The following is a 21,300-nucleotide window of genomic DNA, read 5'->3' on the forward strand; positions in this document are numbered from 1 at the left end:
TGTCAAAACGGCCCCTTGGCGACATGGAACCTGGCGCACAGCAAGTGGTCAAATCATGTCTTCTTGGCTACTTGGACGAGATACATGCAACTTGAGCAAAATCAGCCAACCCGTCATGCCCAGAGGACCGGGACGAATATAGTCCAAGGCGGGATTGCATTGTCAAATACATGGGGTTTTAGACACAAACCCGGAATCTCGCTAGTAGTCCTTTAAGCCATTCGACTGTCTTATGAAAAGTGCATCTCCGGAAAGAAAATATCCATATCCAAGTCCAGCCCATAGCCCTCGCTATCTTGTCCGCCATCAAGGCCAGGAGATGCGGACCGTGAATCCGGAGAGGCAGTGCCGGCCCGTGTGCGCAGCAGGTCGTGGCAAAACTCAAGGCTATCTCTTGCACTCCGTGCAATCTGCAACTCAACATCGCAGGGCGTGTCGGCTTCCATAGCCTCGACCTGGGCCATGAGCATGCTGAGGAACATGTGGCCCTTGATATTAGTCTCTCCTTGCCGGATTCGCTCCGACGACAAAGCGATCATGTCTCTCATGGCGTGTTTGAGGAAATCCCTGTACTGCGCGTTGCGGTGCAGCGTCCCGTCGCGACGCTGGGCCTCGACCTGGGTGACGAGCTCGAGGCTGATGATGGCCGACGCGTACCGGAAGCCTTCTCGGAAAAGGCCTCCGCCGATAGCCATGAGACGAGAGAAGCCAGGGTCTGGTTCGGGAGAGATGATGGCCAGGGCCGTGTCGAGGCTGGCCTTGAGCGAGTAATGAAACAGCGGGTTTGTCCGCGCTTTGCTGGCGAATGGGCAGTGCAGAGGGATCAGGAACCGGCGCACCAGGTAGTCGAGCAGGTTCCGGTGAAAGGGCGTCACCCCGGAGTGCTCATGATTCTTCATGAAGCTGCTGCATGCGTGACAGGCGTCCGTCATCTCTGAGCTCAGCGCAAGGACATCCATGTAAGACAGTTGAGAATTCAAACAGTTGAGAAGCTGGAGGATGCGCAGGCGGGTCGGCAGTGAGTCGAGCAGAAGAAGCTGCATCGAGGTGGCCGTATAAGTGCCCCTGGGGTGAGCCTGGAACGTCGTGTCTGGCTCCATGCCGTCCATCTCATCGTCGTCGATGTTGGACGGCGGCTCAACGTCGAACTCGTCAAGGGAGATCCTGGGCGGCATTGCTGAGTCCAAAGACGACTGTACCGTCATCTCGACGACGGTGGCCCAGAGCCGCCTCCGGAGCTCGGCCTGCAACGGGGGCATTGCCGGAAGGTGTGTTGGGTCCCGGTGCAGGCCTATCTGCATGGCACTATGGATGAGCGATCCCATTGACATCCATACGAGGTCGCCGCCAATGGAGAAAATCTGCCGCGCCAGGATCGTCAGGCAGTGGATCTGTATGCCGGTTATGTCCAGGCGGTCCTTTTCCAGCGGTCCAGAAAGCCATGTCTGAGCGGCGTATACCCATTGATGAACGTTGGTGCCGAGCCCAACATTGCCGTCTCCCCGCTGGTGAAGACCAGATCCAATCCCAATGACTAGGAGGATTATAAGACGCAGGCCATTCGAAACACGTTCCGGATGACTCCAGTATCTCTCGTACTCGGCCCAAAATGTGGATTTGTGGAGGATCCTGTACGTCGACTCAAAAGATTGGAAATACAGCGTTACCATCGAGTCGGCCACTTCGCGGGCAGGGGGTGAGAGGTCGAACTCGAGACGGGTGAGGCTTCTGCTGGGCCGTCCCATCTTGGTGCTCTTCGCAACTGTCTTGCACTTTTGAAGAAGAACGCCCATCTCGACAACCAAGGCTTCCGTCTCGGCTCCCTGAAATGAGGTTCCATGACCGTGGCCGCAAGCCGCGGCATAGCAGGAAAAGACGGTTCCGAACTAGCGATGCAATGAGTGAGGCGGGACGGAGCATATGGGAACAGGGAGAATGCTCTTTTTGTACCTCTTGAGCCATGCCCACCCAGTGGCTCCATCTCAGGATTCTCGTCTTGTTGAGAATGACCTGCGAGTCCTGCAGCCTGGACCAGGGCGCCAAAACCTCTCGCCCGATCTCGGCCAGCGCATCGACAGGATGGGATGCCGAGGACTTCTCAAGCCTCTGTACGCGCTGCAAAACATCCCGGAGGTTCGGGTCCGAGGCCCGATGCCGGTCCGGAGGCCGAGTACACGAATCACCGCCGCCGCCACCAACATCCGGGCTGTCGTTTTGGGCGGCCGCTGCTTCGGCCCGAGACGGAGACGGGCCACGGCGAAGCCTTGTTTCCAACCCGCCTCTGCCAATGCGGCTCTGCTGGGCGGCATAGGCAAAAGGCGAGTGTCCAGCAGCGGACGGGGTGCTCGCCGTCTGGACCCCCGAGCCGTCCCGGCGGGGATGTTGCGGCCGAAGAATAGACTCGCTGCCGTGGACGTTGTAAGTGCACGGCGTCTCGGCCGAGACACAGTGGGCACACGGGTCGTTTCGGTCGCACTTGATCTTGCGGCGCCGGCACTCTAGGCAGGACAGGGCCGGCCTTCGACGCCGCCTGCGCTCATGTTGTCGCTCCATGGAGGACCAGAGGATCAGGAACGTCGAGTTTCACGTCCAGTCCCCGGCCCCGTCACTCGGCACGGGAGGCGTAACGAACTTGGCTAGACGGGCCAGACGACGGCTCCGTAAGGTCCGCAGTGGCGCGCAGTCGTCGGACATAGGCGAATATGCCGAGTCTCGGCCGAAGTTCACCGTCCCGCTCTACGCAGAGAGTTGTGCTAGACACAGATCAAGCAACCCGTGCTCTACGGCGGGCGGACTGGGCGGCGACAACCGACAGGATGACCTATTATTATGTTAGCAATTGTAGAATCGTATCCCTGGCCTAACATATCGCGATACTCATGTTAACTAGGTCCCAATACCGAGTTGCTACTCATCTCGAATGACAGCAGATCTCTGAAACGCAGCAACGCAGAGAAACGATGCGTTAAAAGGGCACATCCTCTCGGGCGAAAAGAGGGGGATCCTCTATGCATCGCTAGGTAAAATAACTGCCTCTTCTCTACTCCCTGTATTATTCTACTTGTATGCCCCCTTAATTACACCCAGGCACTTGATATGAAGCTGGGCTAATTACATGTGGAAGCTGGGGCGCTTATGGGGGCCAAGGAGTTAGTACTTGGCCAGCAGACATAAAGAGCACCCAGCTTAAGGAGAGACAAGAAACTAGTACATGTACTGTAGATGTCCAAGCTGCAGGCGCTACCAGCGACGCAGGAAATTAAAAATTAGGTACAGAGTAGTAATTATTAGGAGGTAACCAAGCAAACACATACTTTGTCCACGGGACTTTCCCCCCTCTTCCCCCCTTTCGTGCGAGGTCCTAGTTAGGTTATTAACAAGTAGTACCTTGTAATTAATACCCCCTGACGGCACGGCGGGGGAGAAGAGCTGCCATGGCGGGGTCCGAGCCGTAACTCGTCGCCATGACGTCGCCGCCGAGGCTGAAGCAAGACCAGCCGTCATTCACTCACTCGCATTGGATCCAAGCGGCCGCCCAGGCTACCAGCTGATGAAAAAACCCCCATATTCCTGGAGCCTCTCTTTTCGTCTCTCTCTTTTTTTTTTGCCTTGTCCTTGCTGCTCCGGAAGCTTCCCCTCGGAGCTCTCCGCCTACCGGTACCACGGGTGGACACGGGCCCCACCCGAGCCCCAAGTATCTCCACTGCCACGGTGGGTGAGAGGTACTTGGCCGCCTGTCCCCTCGTGCAACGTCTCGCGCGCCTCTCTCTCGCTCCTCTCTCGCTCCCCTCCGCACTCTGTCTCCCTCTCTCTCTCTTCATCTTTCTTCGTGTGCGCCCGACGTTTTCTTGGTCCCTTTCGTCCGGCCATTTCTCACTGGTGCCTCCACGGCCCGCCTGCACCTTTCGACAAGCTCTTGGGCTGCACGGATCTGACTCCCTCGGAGCCTCTGCCAAACGAGACGAGACGAGACATCGTCGAAGCACAAGTCAGACGAAACACGCAAACAGACAAAGAGACACAGCCCATCCATCGGCCGAGGCGGCAGCCAGCCTGCGCTCCCCTCCATGGCCTCCATTCTGCGGCAGATTGTCGCCGGGCCCAGGGCAAGACACCCCGAGGCCGGGCTGGACCTCTGCTACGTGACCGACGACATCATTGCCACGTCCGTCCAGCCCTCTCCTCCTCAAACACTCGTCACCGCCGCCTCGAGTCCCCCTGCTGACGCCGCCGCGCACCCACAGGTCCGGCCCATCCCAGACATACCCTCAGCTGGCCTACCGAAACCCCCTCGACCAGCTCGTCGCCTTCCTCGACTCCAAGCATGGCGACGACTGGGCCATCTGGGAGTTTCGCGCAGAGGGCACTGGATACCCCGACGACGCCGTCTACGGCCGCATCCGCCACTACCCCTGGCCCGACCACCACCCCCCGCCCTTTCGCCTCGTCCCCATGATCATGGCCAGCATGAGGAACTGGCTGCACGGCGGCCCTCTCGAGGGCGCCACCGCTGCTCGGCAGGATTCCTCGTCTCTCTCACCGCCGCCTCCAGCCGCCAGCAACGCCGACGGCAAGGCTCTGGGAGCGGGAAAGAGGGGAAAGCGGGTCGTCGTCGTGCACTGCAAGGCCGGCAAGGGCCGCAGCGGTACCGCAACCTGCAGCTACCTCATCTCCGAGCAGGGCTGGAAGGCGGAGGACGCGCTGGCCCGCTTCACCGAGAGGCGCATGCGCCCCAGGTTTGGAGCCGGCGTCTCCATCCCCTCGCAGCTGCGGTGGATCGGTTACGTCGACCGCTGGACCCAAAACGGCAAACGCTACGTCGACCGCGCCATCGAGATCCTCGAGGTCCATGTCTGGGGGCTCCGCAACGGCGTCAAGGTCGACGTTGAGGGCTTCGAGGACCATGGCAGGAAGATTCGCGTCTTCCACACTTTTACCAAGAAGGAAAGGGTCGTCGTCGAGGGCGACGTGCCTGCCGGCGGCGGCCTCGGCTCCATCATGTGGGAGTGGGCCGGCTACCCGGCTTCGGCCGCCGAAAAGGCCCCCGAAGGCGTCGAGCTGGCCAACGGCGCCAACGCCCGGGGAACCCCCCTTACTGCTGCTGCGCCCGACCGCCCCGAAACCGCTCCTCTCAACGAGAAGAAGCATCACATGCTGAAGCGCAAGGGCACCGACCTCATCCAAAAGGTTTCCGCGCAGGGATCCCGCCCGACGTTCGACAAGCGCAGGTCCAAGACCATCATCGAGCCGAGCACGTCGGCAGCGACGTCCTCCTCCTCCGTCCGCACGGAGCCGCCCGACGACGCGGAGCCCGGTGGCATGGCCGTCATCCTCAAGCCGAGCGAACCCATCAGGATCCCAACGAGCGACGTCAACATCTCGGTGGAGCGGCGCAACAAGACGCCCAAGAGCATGGGGCTCACCATGGTGACGGCGGTCGCGCACGTCTGGTTCAACGCCTTCTTCGACGGCCAGGGCCCTGAGCAGGGCGGCACGGCAAACGACAGCGGCGTCTTCGCCATCGACTGGGACGCCATGGACGGCATCAAGGGCTCGAGCCGCAAGGGCGCCCGTGCCCTGGACCGCCTCGCCGTGGTGTGGAGGGCCGTCGGCGAGGGTGCCGTGCCCGGCGCCCCGGCGGGCGAGGAGATTGTCGAGCCGCCCGAGGGCCAGCCCGTGCCGCAGCTGCAGGCGGCCGACTGGGCGGGCGGCAACGCCGAGGGCCCCGAGGTGGAGCCGGACCTCGGCCTGCGGGTGCAGAGCCCCGCGAGCGAAGACGTCAGCAGGGCGAGCAGCCTGCGCAGCGCCGAGGGCGTGCCTGCCCCGCCGCGCAAGGACGGCGGCGAGGATGACGGGGCGTCGTTGGAGGGAGTTCGGTGTAGCGGGCCGGCGGGGGAGGAGCTCCTCAACGGCGCCAAGGGGCGGTGAAGGGACGGTTGGGAATTGCGGCAGACAGGTCGGTTGTCGAGCTGTTCCTTGTCGCCTCTTGATCACCCCTCCGCATTTCCCTTGGTTGAGACTAGGAGGCTTGTCACCAGGCGGACAGGAGAGCATGAGCTTGGTGGGCACGTGTCTTGTGTTCGGTTCGCCTGCATGAATGGGGAAAACTGGTTCCTCGCCCTCTTGCTGGACACAAACCCGCCTCTAGTGATAGCGTCCCCGGCCCCTATGATGTCTGCCGTCGCCCCTGTACCCCCCGTACGGCCCCCCGCCCCTCCTGTGGTCCCCCCGGTCTCTGTAGGACCCTCGGTATCCTCCTCTCCCGCCGCCGCCGCCGCCACCACCATCCCTCTCGTACGGGGGCGGTGGCGCCACGGGCTCCTCGACCTCGACCTCGTAGTCCTCGTACTCGTCCTTGAAGAACTCGCCTGCCTTGGCCTGCTCCTTGTCGGCGGCCTCCGGGTCGAAGACGAAGCGCATGGTGCCGTCCTGGCCGCGGGCGGTGCGGCGGATGGCCGCGTCGGGCGGCCAGGCGCCTGCTGCCATGGCGGCGGCGGCCGTCGTCGTGGGGCTGGCACCCGGGGCGATGGGGGTGAGCGGGTTCGGGTCTGCGACCTCGCAGCGGGAGCAGTGGAAGAGGTAGCGGGGCGAGGCGGTGGCGTCGAGGTCGGTGTTGAGGCGAATCTTGATGTCGATGAAGGTGTTTAGGTCGAAGAGGGCGCCGACCTTGGTGGCCTTGTGGTGCTGGACGTAGAGGTCGAGCAGGTCGAGCATGGTCTCGACGACGGCGTCGCGGTCGTACTGGCGGCGACGAGCGGCGAAGCGGCGGACGCGATCGACGAGGTCGTTTTCGCCGTTTCCGAGATTATTGGCGCCGGCGCCGCGCGCGCGGGCCGTCAGCTCGACGACGGCCATTACCATGGACAGGGTGGTGCGCTTGACGGGGACAAATGTCTTGTACAGGTCGATGCACATGGCGTAGGCGGTGGCGAAGAAGGCGCGGCTGCCGGCTGCGGACCGGCCGAGGATGCTGCGTACCACCTTGACGAGCAGCTTTTGCGGATAGCGGGTGCGGAAGTCGAAGCCGATGGTCTCGAGGATGAGGCGCTCGAGCCCGATGATGACTTTGCCGGGCGACTCGAAGATCTGGGGGCGGACCGTTAGCAGCCTGGCTGACAGGCGAGGTTGCCCTTTCACGACAAACGAACCTTGTCATCGGGCGCCGCGGGCTTATCCGGGTTCTTGACGTTGTACGCGGCGGCGAGGATGTCTTTGGACTTTTTGATGGTGTCTTCGACCTTGCAGGCGACGAAGAGGGAGGCGAGCGCGGCGTCTTGGTAGTTGTACTCGGAGTCGCGAAAGTTGAGGCGGAACTTGTGAAAGTAGGTACACGCCGTGTCGAAAGTGCGTACCGGCCTGTATCCGTCAACCGAACAGTCAGCCGGAGACCCAGACATCACTGCCCTCTTCCGACGCCATGGTCGCGCCGGGGACGCAGGAGGGAGAGAAGACGCACAACAGCAGGTGCTCGCGCACGTTGTCGATGAGCTGGACGCCCTGCAGGCGGTACGTGTCCTCTCGCGCCGGGTCGCAGCCGTTGTCCTTGAGCATGCGCCGCAGCTTGATCTCGGCGCTGTACTGGTTGGAGCTGGAGATGAAGCCCGGGTGCGGGCCGACGCGGGGGGGGGCAGCCGCCGAGGCGTCGCCGTTGACTGCCGCCGGCGGCGGTGCATCGTCTGCGGCGACGGCGCCATTGGGAGGCGCCATCTGGGGGTTGCCCAGGCTCCCTCGGCGGGAGGTGGTGGGAGGGGGTCGTCGTCTGTCGGGTTAGATTGCGGCGATGCGCTGTCGGATGCCGTGGCGCGAGTTTGGATCGGGGAGGATGCGGCGGCAGTGGGATGGCGGCGCGTGTGTATATGAAGCCGAGAGTGGAAGCTGGGCGTCTGGCGTGGGCGTGGGCGTGGGCGTATTTCTCGCTGTTGCTTCGGGTCGTGTGAGTTGGTAGGGTGGGAGGTGCAGGAGAAAATCAAGAGGGAAGCGTTGAGTTTAGACGAGGCTGAGAGAAGAGCTTCCGGCATAAAATGCACGGTTAGTTGGTGGGGCCGGGACCGTTAAGATTTGACCGAGCTTTACATGGTACGTACAGGCAGGGACTCACCAAGTATCCAATCGATGAAATATGCAGCAAAAGTACTTTGGCGAGCAGAAAGTACTTGCTTCATTCTCCTCGGCTCTGGTTGGTTCGCTGCTCCCCGGCTGTGCCTGAGTGGGGCAAGAGCTCCGGGAGCTCTCTTGGCTCTCGGCACTCGGCTCTGAATGTCTCTTGGAAGCTGCTTATCTCGCCATGTTGCCGAGCACAGTGCAGATTGCCTTACCACCTGATCGGAGCCACTGCCCCGGGGGGGTGAGGGGGAAAACAAAGTGAAGAGCTCGCCACCGCCCGTCCCCATCAAACGCTAATTTATTTTCTTCCTCTTGCACCGTCTCAAGTAAGCCCGCATCAGGGCGATGCTCTCCGCGTCGCCGTTTGCGAGACCCAAAGACTTCTCACGGCATGGCTCTATCCGACGAAGACGTCCCCGGCGACGAGGAAGCCGTCGTCAGCCATGATGCGCCCCTCGAGAGCTCAGCGCAACTGGGCATCGTAGGTTGGCCTTGAGCCCGGACCAATGCATCGCTCCATCGTGTGTTGACGACTGACAGGCAGCCTCCCCATACTCACCAACCTCCCTCGCCGCCGTCGACACCGCCAACGACGAGCACGTCGACTCGCCACCGGCAGCGACACCAGCACCGGACGTGACGCGCAAGCAGTCGTCGACGGCGGCGCGGGCCGTGGCGCTGGAGCTCTACAACCTCCACACGCCCATGCACGTCATCACGCAGCGGACGGGCATCAAGTCGGGTGCCTTTTACGCCCTGATCCGCAGGGCCACGCAGAGGGGCTTCACCCGCGGCAGCCGCGTCCTCGACGAGCACGTCGTCGACGGCCATCGCTCCGGCAGGCCGCAGACGGCGGAGCGCGGACGCGACGGCAAGCGGAAGCGGAGGAGGAAGGCGGCCGAGGCCGACAAGGCGGGCGGTGATGATGGCACGGGGGAGAGCGTGCCGACCCCTGGCTGATTGTTCTTGTACAAATACCGTGTGCCTGGCTGTCTTTTCATACTGTCAAAGTGTACATAGCTCGACAAGCACCTTATCCAGGGCAGGTGGTGGTGATAGAGCATGGCAATTCGCTACCTCACTAACGTTAACGACCAGTGTCCGACAAAGTACTCACTACCTCTGTACATAAGTTACTTATGTACCTACTCTTGGTCCAGACAGCTCCTCCGCCACGACCCGCCGCTCGCTCAACCTCTTGAGGTGCATTCCTACTCTCAAGCTCTGCGCCGTCAACAGCCTCACACCCAAACAGCAGCAGGTCGGCACAATGGCAAGCCGCCGGCTGCTTCAGTCGCCCCGCATAGACACAGCTGTGCGAGCATTTTGTCGGACCCAGGCCATTCACTCCATTCGGCCTCAGTCTCTCTCTCTCTCTGCGCCCACCCATTTCCCACGCCTCGTCTTTGGCCGTCGATGAAGCATGCTACATCATCCCCCGACGTCCACAAGCCTCCCCTTGGCTGGGCTAGGCTCGCGGTCTTTCAACCTTGCTCCACCAGGGCTCACGCAGCTCACGCAGCAAATGGAATCCACACACAGTCTAAACTCCTCCGATATCGCCTGGGTATGTACAGTATATTGCTCGCTCCCAAATCGATAGAAAGCATCAACACATATAAAAGGTTTGGTGCCTCGTCAAGGCTCGTATCGACAGAAAGCATCAACACATAGAAAAGGTTCGGTGCCTCGTCAAGGCTCGTATCGGCAGAAAGCATCAAACACATAGAAAAAGGTTGGTGCCTCGTCAAGGGCTCGCGGTGGCCCCTTCGGCCTCGTTCTCTCGCCCCCGCCCTGCAGCTTCCTACGCGCCGACAGACAACAAACTACTCGACGTCTGCCGCGTGTCCCTCCTCATAGTCCTTTAGCACAGGCTCAAACCCGCGGCTCCCGCTCAGTTCCTCGATCCTGGTGCCGGAACCCCCTTGCAGCTTCGGGACTGCCATTTGGCTGTCGCAATCTTCCTCAGCCTCCTCCTCGATCGTCTCCCACGTCTCCCGCTGGCGCTTGCCGGCGGCATTGGGTTCCCTTGTCTGCTCCAGCGTCCGCGTGCGTCCGCGAGAGGCGCGCTCGGGCCCCGACTCGCTGTCGTCCGTGTCGTATTCGTACCCGAGTGCGCGAAGACGTTCTCGAGGGGAGTTTAAGCCCTTGTGGTTGCAGGGCGCTCTTGGTGCCCAAGGCTCCGTGCCTTTGTCGTCCGACGCAGGACCAATTGCTGCGCTCTCAAGCAGAGAGCACATGAGGCACGGCGATGTCGCGGCAGTATCAAACAAGCCTGGAAGGTTATTTCCGAGGTCGATGTAGCCTCCTCGCTTGAGCAGCATGGACTCATCGTCCTGCCGGTGTTGGGGCCGGCGCCGCGCGGCGAAAGAGTTGACGTAGGAGTAGTTGGCGTCGGTGTCGTTGCCATATCCCGTCATCTCGGCAGCCATGCCATCTTGCTCTCCTTCAGGGTGGTCCTCGTCGAACCCGGCTGCGGCCTCGGGCTGGGTGGCGACAGTTGTATTGGTGTCCATGTTCTCGAGCGCCGTCAGATACGGCGAGCTTACCGGCCTACTCTGACTGCCAATGCTGCTGGGGGATTCCTTCAGTTCTGGGAGGTTGGCAGGGCTGGCCAGCGGCGGTAGGTCGATCGACGTATTGGCGGTGTGGATGCTCCGCGGACGGACGGCGAGGGTGCTGGAATGATCAGACAACTCCGTCGTGGGTGTGATTGACGAAAAGGACCAGTGCTTGAGGGACGATTTCCTGTCCGGCACGTAGCCGGCAATGTCCATGGTCAGGGCCTGGACAGAAGTGCCGCTTTTGCAGGATCCGTCTCGCGAGAGACTGGCCGCCGCGCCCCTGGAGCGGAGAGCATCTCTGTGGGCGTGGCTCCAGGGACTCTGCCATGGGGCATGCGTCCCTGGGCTGGCGAGAGTCGGCATGGGCCAGCCTTGATCGCGGCGGCTTGGAATCACTGCGGCCGAGCTGTTAGCCAAGGTGTTCCCGGTCATGTGGGAGGCGGGTGGGCAAAACGAACATGGTGCTGGCGCCCAGTCATTCATGTCCTCTTCACTTGAGCTGTCGGGCCACCGCGACGGGATTTGGCTGGCGCGCTCGTCGGCCCGTCCCGTGTCGAAGAAAATGTCGTGGACCGGGATTTTGGGTTCCATGGGCTTGTCGAGGCTGCGCACCGCTTGCCGGGGCGCCGGGCGTGGAGTGTGCGCTCGGGTCCTCGCGTCCTCGCCATGGGATCGGGAACGATGATTCTTGCGCGCTTTGTGGGCGCGAGTCACGGGCGGCGGCGGCTGGGTTTCTCTCGGGCGGTACCGTGGCACGTGCGGCGGCGAAGCAGGTCGGCTTCGAGGCCTGGACCGCTCGGCGGCTTGAGGGCCATCGGACTCCCGATGCTTTTCCCGGGCTTGGCCGGCCGGCTTGCGATTCTGGCTTGCTTTCGAGCTGTGGGGGGTTGGCGTTCTCTCAAGGGACGGGCCACGCCGTGCCCTCCTCTTTAGCGAGCCGCCAGTCCCTGCCCTGACCCGTCTGCCTCGCGCAGGGACAGGATAGCCCGCGATGGAGTTTGGGCGAGGAAGAAGAGGCGTCGGGTCTAGGTTCTTGGTCCTCGAGGCCCGCGGCTGCCGTTCCTCGGCCTCGGGCCCGTCCGGGGTCGCCGCAGGCACGGAGCTGTACTGCCGGTGTCGTCGGCTGCTGGCTGCATGGTCTTGGGGCTGTGCAAGGGCGGAGAGGGCCACGACTGAGAGGGGTCTGTGGCGGGATGCAGACGCAAGGTCATCCCTGGGGCGGAAGACCGAGGGAGGGCCTGCCAAGGACGCATAGTAGGTCTGGACGGCGGGAATGGTCAGGTCGGCAGCGTTATGGCCCAGGTTCCTGTCGGCGACATCTTCGCCGTAGTCCCTTGTGCCGACGGCGAGGACGCGCGACTTGAAGTCGTAGGGCCTGATGACGCTCTGCGCCTCGAGGAGATCGATATGGCGGCTGGTCCGGGGGTAGGCGTAGCCGGCGGGCACGCTGGCAATGCTATACGCGGCCGACGATCGTTTCCAGGATGCGAGAAGCTGGGCGTCGGCCTCGGTAGGCTGGCCTCTGGTGGCATGGGCGGTCTTGGAGACGGGCGGTGAGCGGAAGCTCCGGACGCCGTGCCGGGGTTTTGGATCGGACGACGGCGGCGGCTGCTGTTGACGGGGGTGTGCGTCGTCGTTGCGGATGCCTAGGAAGAAGGGCTTGGCGGGAGACGCGATCCGAGACTGGCTAGCCTTTCTCGTCGACGCATGCTTCGGATTCTCGGAGGAATGCGATGGGCCTGACGTCTTGGGACGGGCGCCTGCCATGATGAAGAGATGGTTAACCATCGGCAGCGGAAGACGCAATGCCGGAGGCACTGCCATGGGCATGTCAAACTTGGGGGTTTTGCAGGCCTACCTTGGATGGGTGGGGGCTCGGCGGCGGTGGCGGGAGGAGGTTTCGCGGCAGCTCGGTCGAGGGCGCGTCTCCTGGTCAAGAAGCTGAAAAAGCCCATGGCGGGATAGCCGGGCGGCCCATGGCACGGGGGGGGATGGGACGCGAATGAAGGATCATGAATGAGGCTGTTTGGAGAGGCGAGGCATGGTCAGTGGTGGCGTTGCAGGTGTTTCAGGGCTGAGGATGGCGGGGGTGGGGGAGAAGAAGTCGAAAGACGAGAGGGCAAGGGGGCAAGGGGGGAGGGCGGGTAGAAGTAGAGGGACGTCCGGGCGTGTGGGTGGTGAGTGTACCGGGGGTAGGAGAGTTGGAGGGAGGGCTCGAGAGGGTTGGGATAGCCTCAGCTCGCGGATAGGCGGCGTACCTGATGGGGTGCGTGCTTGCTGGTCGGTACCGATAGGGGAGGGGGAGGATGATTCTAGGTATATATATATTACTGTATACTGCTGTATATACGGCAAAAGGCGGTGGTGTAGGTAGATTGATGGTGGTGATGGTGGTGGTGGGTACGGGTATAGCATGACTTGCATACGGTATGTATGTAGTACGGAGTATGTAAGTATGTGTGCCCTTGGTTGAGGAAGCTGCTAGGACACATGCGAGCGTGCAGCACCGGCCGCACAGAGTTTGGCTTGCAAGAACGAGCTGCTCCGAGTTAGTGTGGGTGAGAGGAGGCGTGAGAGGCGTGAGAGGCGTGAGAGGCGTGAGAGGCGTGAGAGGCGTGAGAGGCGTGAGAGGCGTGAGAGGCGTGAGAAGCATGAGAGGCGTGAGAGGCATGAGAGTGGCTGCAGCCGGAATGGCGTGCGGGTGCTGCAGACCGGGCGGTTTTTCTTTTCATGCGGGCCATTTCAGGTACCGGGTTCCTTGCAGGGGACCGGCGGCTTCCAGCAGACGCGGTGCTTCGTATTTGGTTGCGAGCAGAGGGCCGAGAGGGCGGCTGCATGACGAAGACGGGGGGCTTCGACCAATGTGCTGGCTGCATGTGCCTACTGTACTCACTCGCTTGCACGCAAGGGATACTTGCGGCCCGGAGACGGATGGACGAGGCCGGTATATGGACGCAAGTGGTATTACTATTGACCGGGTCCGTGTTTTAGCTGGACATGGATGAGGCCGGCTGGGCTGGGCTGGACTGGGCTGTAACTATCTATTACAGTACAACACGGACGGTGCGGTATTGACTGTATCTTACTAACGTAGAGGGGGTCCCGTCCTGTAAGCAGCAACATACCTGAGCTAAGCCCGTACCTGACTACCTACCTACCTACCTATGCCGTCTCTTTCGAGGCTGCAAGCAGGATACCTACTACCTTATAGGAGGTAAGTAGGTATGTACAGACGACGCGCGCGAATTATAGCGCCGGTATCCGCCCACGCCTTGACCGCTTTGCGCATAGTGGGGCTTGGTGCCTGCCTACCCTAGGTAGGTACTATGCTATGGGTGGAAGCCAATGCAAACGAAAAGATAATACGTACCGAGTACGGAGTACCCGCCCGCGTGTATCTTTTTTGTCTCGAGAGCCAGTTCCTCCCTTGAGCCTCCGTCTCCGTGTCTCGAACAAGCGGATACCCAAGGACCGGGGGTGCATGCAGGGCCTTTGCCGAGCGCTACCGTCCCGTCTGTGCGGTGCAGGCCGAGAGTCGTGATTCTTCAGACGCGTGTGTGACATCCATGTCTCTCGTCAACGGCGAGAGGTGGCTGTTGTGAATATTGGCCCAATATTCGGCAGCCACACACGCAATCCATGACCTGCCGGCGTGTCAATGTGCAGTTTTTGCTCCTCCGATCAACCATACGGCCACGGTGGGAAAAGGGGGCACCTTTACCGTGGCAAACCCTCGTGGTTCATCATGTCTCGAAACATGGCCGGTGGACCGCCGCCAACGGGCTTCAACTCTCGGTGCCAGGCCCAGCGGTTGATCAAGGCCGGTTCCTTGCCATGTCCCTTTGCTTTTTCCCGCCGCTGCACCTCGTCCCCCTCTGTTTCACCTTGCTTCTTCCTCTTTCGTTCTTGTCTTCCGTCTTCCACAAGTTCCCTTCCCCGGTGAGCGAGTGAGGAACCGAGTCCATCTACAGTCCGGTACAGGCTTGTTCTTTCGAGCATCATCATCTACCGTGAAAACTTTGGCACTCCCCATTTCCTGGAGCGTGGATCGGCGAGCGGCCGTCTCTTGGGGGCGTGGCCGATTAATGAGGGTGGAAGCACCACGCACGTCTTGGGGCCTTGTTTCAACCCGTCCGTCTTCTTTCTTCTCGTCCGATGCCGTGTGTGGATGGAGACGGGAAGGAGAAAGGGTTCCACTTTATAATGAAAGCTTGTATAAGTAATAAGGTGTAACTTAAAGGCGGTTGATGTGTTTGCGGGCCGTTGCTACCTCGCCGTTGGAGGCGTCATTTATAACAACGCCCATGGTTGCTTTTCCATCTTTGCCACGTGGGAAATGCGGAGGCGCATCACCCGAGAATGAGCAAGAGGCTGATTGACGGAAGAAGAAATGCCAAGAGGGGGGAGAAAGAAGCAGAAAAGTACTGTAACAATAAGCGCGCAGCCTGATGGTCAGCACGATTAAGCTGCATGCTTCCTTGTAGGCCTGTAATTACAGTACAGTAATAAGGCCGGTACTTGACCACACACGGATGACATCACTCCGTTTAGCGCCTCGCACAGGTACCTCCTTAGCAGCTTTCAACAACCTCGCCCGCACTCATTCTCCTCGACGACGTCCGCGCAGCTTCAACTCTCTCCTTTCCCCATCACTCCATCTCTTCCTGCATCTTGGAGCCGGCGCCATCGGCTCCACCCCCGCAATGCTCGCCATCGCCGGCCTCGCCCTCGCCGCCACCGTCGCAGCCGCTCAGCAGTTCCCCTTTCCGCCCGAGCCCGAGGGCCTGACGATTCTCCGCTCCAAGCATCACGAAAACGTCACCATCTCCTTCAAAGAGGTCCGCTCCTCTCGCCGACACTCCGTCTCTTACTTATCCCCTCGCCCCGCCATGGCCTACTGACACCCCGCCAGCCCGGCATCTGCGAAACCACGCCCGGCGTCCGCTCCTTTGCCGGCCATGTCCATCTGCCCCCGGGCCTCGTCGATGGCGGCCCCCAAGACTATCCCATCAACACGTGAGTCTCGCTGCGTCAACTCCTTCGCCCGCTCGCCTCTCACCCCCCGCCCAAAGCTTCTTCTGGTTCTTCGAGGCCCGCAAGGACCCCGCCAATGCGCCCCTCGCCATCTGGCTCAACGGCGGGCCCGGCAGCTCCTCTCTCTTCGGCCTGCTCCAGGAAAACGGTCCGTGCTTCGTTCGCGACGACTCCAAGACGACGGACCTGAATCCCTGGAGCTGGAACAACGAGGTCAACATGCTCTACATCGACGAGCCCAACCAGGTCGGCCTCTCCTACGACGTGCCCACAAACGTCACCATCCGAATCGACAACGACGACGTGGTCATCACCCCCACCGACTTCTCCCAAGAATGGCCCCGGCTCAACCTCACCACCCGCGCCGGCACCCTCGCCAGCCAGGAGCCCTCCCACACGGCGAACACGACGGCCCAGGCCGCCCACGCCCTCTGGCACTTTGCCCAGACCTTCTTCTTCGAGTTCCCCCACTATAAGCCCCATGACGACCGCATCAGTCTGTTTGCAGAGAGCTATGGCGGCCACTACGGCCCGCGCTTCATGCGCTTCTTCCAGCAGCAAAACGACAGGATCGCAAATGGCTCCCTTGGCGACGCCACCGCCCACTACCTGCATCTCGACACCCTCGGCATCATCAACGGCTTCCTCGATGCCGTCATCCAAGAGGAGGCCTACATAAGCTTCCCTTTTAATAATGTGAGTCCGGTTGCGGCTCCCAAGATTCCCATTCTCGTGACCCCCCATACTAAACTCTCCCTGCAGACGTACGGAACCCAGGTGTACAACCAGTCCGTCTACGAGGAGCTCATGCACAACTTTACGCGACCCGGCGGCTGCAAGGAGCAGCTGCTCAAGTGCCAGGACAGGCTTGTGGGCTCCAGCCTGCATACTTCAAAGCCCCTTGACGTCTGTGACATTGACGGCTCGTGCGATCAGCCGGCCGTCCGGCTCTACATGCAGCAAAACAGCGGATGGTTCGACATCGCCCATCCCAAGCAGGATCCATTCCCTCCGCCACATCTCAACGGCTTCATGGCCGAGCGAGACGTGCTCGCCTCGCTCGGATCGCCCGTCAACTTCACCGCCAACTCACCCGTCGTGGCCAACGGCTTCGGCTTCACGCGCGACGAGGTCCACGGCGGCTTTCTCGACGCCGTCGCCCATCTCCTCGACGCGGGCGTCAAGGTGCACATGATGTACGGGGACCGCGACTACGCATGCAACTGGGTCGGTGGCGAGCGCGCCTCTCTCGCCGTTCCCTACTCGCGCGCCCCCGACTTTGCCCGGGCCGGCTACTCGCCCCTGCTGACGGCCGAGGGCGCCATCGGCGGCATGACGCGCCAGCTCGGCAATTACAGCTTCACCCGCGTCTTCCAAGCCGGCCACGAGGTGCCCGCCTACCAGCCGGCCGCGGCCTACGCCGTCTTCATGCGCGCAATCTTCAACCGCGACGTGTCCACCGGCCTCGTTGCCGTCCGCGACGACCTGGCCACCGTCGGCCCGCTCGACACCTGGCACATCAAAAACGAGCCGCCCAGCGATCCTCCCGCCCCGAGATGCTACATCCTCGCCCCCGAGACGTGCACGCCCGACGTATGGGACAGGGTACGCGCGGGCAAGGTACAAGTCAAGGACTACTTTGTCGTCGGGGATGAGGCGGGGGACGACGAGTTTGTCGGTGAGCTGTAAGCTCGGTCCTGGGCCAGGCGCGACACGATCAACGGGCCTATATGCGAAGGAGCGCATACACTTTGGAAATGGTATGAATTTGGGCTGTAGATGATCTCTCGTGGGCTTGGCTCTCATGCTTGTCAGAGTTCAAAAGGATATGAACGGGATACGTGGTGCTTACCAGCGACGCTGTGCTATACTTTGGAAACAAACATTATGAAGACACGAACATCCAAGAGACGACCCCGCAAGGTCCAAGGGGGACGGGACATTGATAAGAGGGTAGGCAATTCTCACGATACGACTGGTGATGCGGTGCAAAGATACGGGGCTCTCCGTCTCGCTTTATGCCCGCGGCACGATGCTCAGGCCTCTCTGTCCAGCGCTGCCAGGGCGATGGAGGGCTAGGACTCAGTACGGTCTGCACCAGGTGGACGCAGCGCATGAGCGACGGGCGTGTCGACGTTGATGAGAAGCTTGAGAGCCGTGACGAGACTTGGGTGGGGGAATCAGTTAGCATCCGGCGTCGTCAAGGGGCCTTGTACTTGGGGAATACGCATAGCACTCACCCGTCCTTTCTTGTTCCTCAAGGTTGCGCATGCTGGGGTTGCTCCGGGCCTGTATTCGCCGCCCCCTGGGCGCAAGGCAGGGACGGGAGGGGAGACGACCACCATGCTGCTGTGCCATGCCATCCACGCGTCTGTTCCTCGCCTCTCCCCCTCTCCTGGCTGTCTGTGTCGCCGCCGGTGTCACTTGTCCGCAGCTACGCTGGACATACAGCGTCAGCGGAGGCCAAGTCGCTCGGTCCAGATCCTTGTCCCATGCCCGCCTTGACCAGCGGCGAGTCGCGGCCGCGCGACAGCCCCATGAGGAGCGCGGGGGATAGCTGCCGGCTTTGGCTCGAGGGCTGTTTGCAGCTACATGACGGAGATTATCGGCGCATGGGATCAGGATACGACGTCAGGCGCATGGGCAAGAGGCGGCGGATCCACGGCTCCGCGCCCTGTTGGTTCGGGGAGGTGAGCTGCCGCGACGGGTTGTGGGCTACGGGATGGTCGTGGCGGGCGTTCGGGGCGGTGGACGACTCGCGAGGGCCATGGGCGGTGATCCCTCCCTTGGTCGCTGACAATGATTCATGCCCCCGTGAGGGCTGCGTCGAGGGGAGGGTTCGTGGCGGAGGACGAGGTGCTGCTGCTTATTACGCGCGGGTTACGGATATAGACATGCGAGTCGTCGTCGCCTCGGCTTCCGGACGTCTTCGGGCAGCCCCGAGGAAAAGGCGGAAGTCGGGGCGGCGGGCAGGAACAAATGCTTCGTCCATGGGGTCACATGCGGCCATAGCCACTACCGGAATGAAAGGCCACGGCGGGAAGAGCGCGGCGAGAAGAGACTCCTGCAGCAGGGACAACGCTGCTTCTCCCGCAAACAAGGTCTCAGATGGGCAGAGTCGGTCCGTCCGAGAGTTTCAGAGACCGGGCTTGATGGCCCGCTTGGCATTTGGACACGACGAGCACGCACTTGAGCAATCAAGCATCGTAAAGGCTTGGGTGCGCAACGCGCATGTGAATTGATGGAGCCAACTATCAAACAAGCAGACAAGCCGGCCTTCACACAAGCTGCGTCCGAGATCAAGCGGTAGTTTTGCGAGCCAGTATCGCGGCGGGCGAGCGCAGGGGCCCGCATCGCAACTACTTGCGCGGTTAGCCGGAGCTGCTTGGCCGATAACCCGGAGAGAAACGAGAGAAGGACACCGAAGGATCGCCGCTATCAGGAAAAAAGCGTTGGAATCACGGAGCATCTCATTCCCGTCTTGAAACATATTTGGACATGTGTTCTCATCAGGGCAGTCGGGGGAGACGAGGCAACGGGGCAGCGACGGAAGCGGCGTACCTTGGGATGGCGCATCAAGCCTCGGACTTGGAGGCACTGTCGGAGAGGCCCGCCACCTTGGACGGGTCGAAGATGTTGGAGGGCGCGGCGACGGCGAGCGAGGCCAGGGCGGCGGCGAGCATGGCGGAGGCCTTCATCGTGAGTCGTCGGCGGGGAGAGCGTGTCCGTTCTTCAAGGAGGCTGGCAGGGCGCAGGTGAGGCAGTCAACGGCGATGGCAGCGATCGAGGGCGGTCATGGAGGGAGGCAGACAAAGGCACAAGACGGGGGGGGGAGGCGCGGCTCTATATTTCTCGGTCGTCGTGCGCGGCGGCATGGTGAAACGAGAGGATGCTGCCGATCAATGCGAACCACAACCAACCTGAGGCGCCTGGTGTTTCATGGGCAGCTGCTCGTGGCCGACGGACCGTGGAACTGGGCGGCCGGCATGACGTTTCCTGCCGACCGGGGGTGGGATGAAGACGCGGGCGCTTGCGCCATCATCTCAGCACGGCCGGCTGTTGGGCATTATTGTTGGCCGGCGAAGACGAGACGGGTCCGAGGTTTCGGCATCGTGGGCAGAAAAGGCGGGGACAGAGACAGGACGTGGTGGAGAAGGGGAGTCACGTGGGAGGAGGATCGATCATCTGGCGCCGACGCTTCCGCCAGGCGTTGCGCCACGGCGTCAGCCACCCAGGCTGCCAGGGTGAGAGAAGAGAGGCGCAGCATGTCGACGTCCACACCGTGTGCAAGGGTCTCGACGACGCTGGGCGAATCCACATGAGCCCCTCTGCTGCCATCCCTCCGGCTCTCATCATCAGCACCACTCTCGATCGAAAACACTCATCAACACAACTCCTGAGGCAGCACTTTCGAAAAGAGCCCTGCCCTCTCCCTACAACATCACGACGACATCCAACAACAACATGACGCGTCGGCCACCCGCCCCGGCATCCCTCCGCCTCGGCCTCCTCCTCGCCACCTCCCTGCTCACCCGCTCCTCGCTCGCCGTCGTCCCCCCCCACCCAGCCACCCTCCGCGTGCATGACCAGCCGCCCGCCGCCGCCTCCGACGACACCCCGCTCCCGCTCGTCATCTGGCACGGCCTGGGCGACAGCTTCGCCGGCGACGGCGTCCGCGAGGTGGCCGCCCTCGCCGACGCCGTCCACCCGGGCACCTACGTCCACACCGTCGCCCTCGGCAAGGACCCGGCCGCGGACCGCTACGCCACCTGGTACGGCAACCTGACGGACCAGGTCCAGGCCGTGTGCGACGCCCTCGCCGCCCACCCCATCCTCTCCACCGCCCCGGCCGTCGACGCCCTCGGCTTCTCCCAGGGCGGCCAGTTCCTGCGCGCCTACGTCGAGCGCTGCAACGCGCCCCCCGTCCGCAGCCTCGTCACCTTTGGCAGCCAGCACAACGGCATCGTCGAGTTCCGCGCCTGCGGCCCCGCCGACTGGCTCTGCCGCGGCGCCATGCTGCTCCTGCGCTACAGCACCTGGAGCTCCTTTGTCCAGGGCCGCCTCGTCCCCGCCCAGTACTTCCGCGACCCGGCCGACCTGCAGCCGTACCTCGACAACTCCAACTTCCTCGCCGACATCAACAACGAGCGCGGGCCCGCCCGCCGCAACGACACGTACCGCCGCAACCTCGCCCGTCTCGCAAACTTTGTCCTGTACATGTTCGACGCCGACACCACCGTCGTCCCGCGCCAGACGTCATGGTTCGCAGAGGTCAACGGCTCCGACGTGGTGCCCCTGCGTGAGCGCCAGCTCTACCGCGATGACTGGCTCGGCCTGCGCCAGCTCGACGACAAGGGCCGTCTGTTCTTCCGCTCCCTGCCGGGCGACCACATGGACATTCCGCTCCAGGTGCTCAACGACACCATGGTCGAATTCTTTGGGCCCTCGAAGCGCTCCTTTGCCAAGAGCGGCGCCGAGTTTGAGCCCGACGAGCTGTAATGTGAGAAACTGAGAACAGGGTGCATTTCCTGCGAGATTACCCGAGGCACGGATTTGGTGTCCATTGCATTTACTTTGATCATTTTTACTCTTCCTCTTC

At 62.1% G+C, this 21,300-nt stretch overlaps 7 protein-coding genes across 7 annotated transcripts; 4 read left to right on the plus strand and 3 right to left on the minus strand.

Annotated features, from left to right (window-relative positions):
* Positions 1-230: 230 nt before the first annotated feature.
* On the minus strand, positions 231-2,553 carry HRG_08251 (fungal zn(2)-Cys(6) binuclear cluster domain-containing protein; the record flags this gene model as incomplete). The annotated part of the gene is made up of 5 exons (XM_044866722.1): positions 231-1,361; positions 1,461-1,709; positions 1,764-1,886; positions 1,969-2,115; positions 2,200-2,553. The coding sequence occupies 5 exons, from the start codon at positions 2,551-2,553 to the stop codon at positions 231-233; spliced, it is 2,004 nt and encodes a 667-aa protein (XP_044718611.1).
* A 1,514-nt stretch (positions 2,554-4,067) lies between these two features.
* HRG_08252 (dual specificity phosphatase, catalytic domain-containing protein) lies at positions 4,068-5,928 on the plus strand (the record flags this gene model as incomplete). The annotated part of the gene is made up of 2 exons (XM_044866723.1): positions 4,068-4,165; positions 4,245-5,928. 2 exons carry the CDS (start codon positions 4,068-4,070, stop codon positions 5,926-5,928), a joined length of 1,782 nt encoding a protein of 593 aa, XP_044718612.1.
* A 216-nt stretch (positions 5,929-6,144) lies between these two features.
* On the minus strand, positions 6,145-7,707 carry HRG_08253 (C-type cyclin; the record flags this gene model as incomplete). Its single annotated transcript, XM_044866724.1, has 4 exons — positions 6,145-6,235; positions 6,299-7,086; positions 7,149-7,356; positions 7,457-7,707. 4 exons carry the CDS (start codon positions 7,705-7,707, stop codon positions 6,145-6,147), a joined length of 1,338 nt encoding a protein of 445 aa, XP_044718613.1.
* A 787-nt stretch (positions 7,708-8,494) lies between these two features.
* Positions 8,495-9,063, plus strand: HRG_08254 (uncharacterized protein; the record flags this gene model as incomplete). Its single annotated transcript, XM_044866725.1, has 2 exons — positions 8,495-8,584; positions 8,644-9,063. The coding sequence occupies 2 exons, from the start codon at positions 8,495-8,497 to the stop codon at positions 9,061-9,063; spliced, it is 510 nt and encodes a 169-aa protein (XP_044718614.1).
* An 866-nt stretch (positions 9,064-9,929) lies between these two features.
* Positions 9,930-12,622, minus strand: HRG_08255 (uncharacterized protein; the record flags this gene model as incomplete). Its single annotated transcript, XM_044866726.1, has 3 exons — positions 9,930-11,062; positions 11,126-12,427; positions 12,526-12,622. The coding sequence occupies 3 exons, from the start codon at positions 12,620-12,622 to the stop codon at positions 9,930-9,932; spliced, it is 2,532 nt and encodes an 843-aa protein (XP_044718615.1).
* A 2,748-nt stretch (positions 12,623-15,370) lies between these two features.
* HRG_08256 (serine carboxypeptidase domain-containing protein) lies at positions 15,371-17,390 on the plus strand (the record flags this gene model as incomplete). The annotated part of the gene is made up of 4 exons (XM_044866727.1): positions 15,371-15,505; positions 15,580-15,683; positions 15,740-16,397; positions 16,464-17,390. The coding sequence occupies 4 exons, from the start codon at positions 15,371-15,373 to the stop codon at positions 17,388-17,390; spliced, it is 1,824 nt and encodes a 607-aa protein (XP_044718616.1).
* Positions 17,391-20,165: 2,775 nt separating this feature from the next.
* HRG_08257 (palmitoyl protein thioesterase domain-containing protein) lies at positions 20,166-21,200 on the plus strand (the record flags this gene model as incomplete). The annotated part of the gene is made up of 1 exon (XM_044866728.1): positions 20,166-21,200. One exon carries the CDS (start codon positions 20,166-20,168, stop codon positions 21,198-21,200), a length of 1,035 nt encoding a protein of 344 aa, XP_044718617.1.
* Positions 21,201-21,300: the final 100 nt, after the last annotated feature.

Source organism: Hirsutella rhossiliensis (genome assembly GCF_020360975.1).
Source record: "Hirsutella rhossiliensis strain HR02 chromosome Unknown scaffold00009, whole genome shotgun sequence".
In the NCBI taxonomy this organism is placed as follows: Eukaryota; Fungi; Ascomycota; class Sordariomycetes; order Hypocreales; family Ophiocordycipitaceae; genus Hirsutella; species Hirsutella rhossiliensis.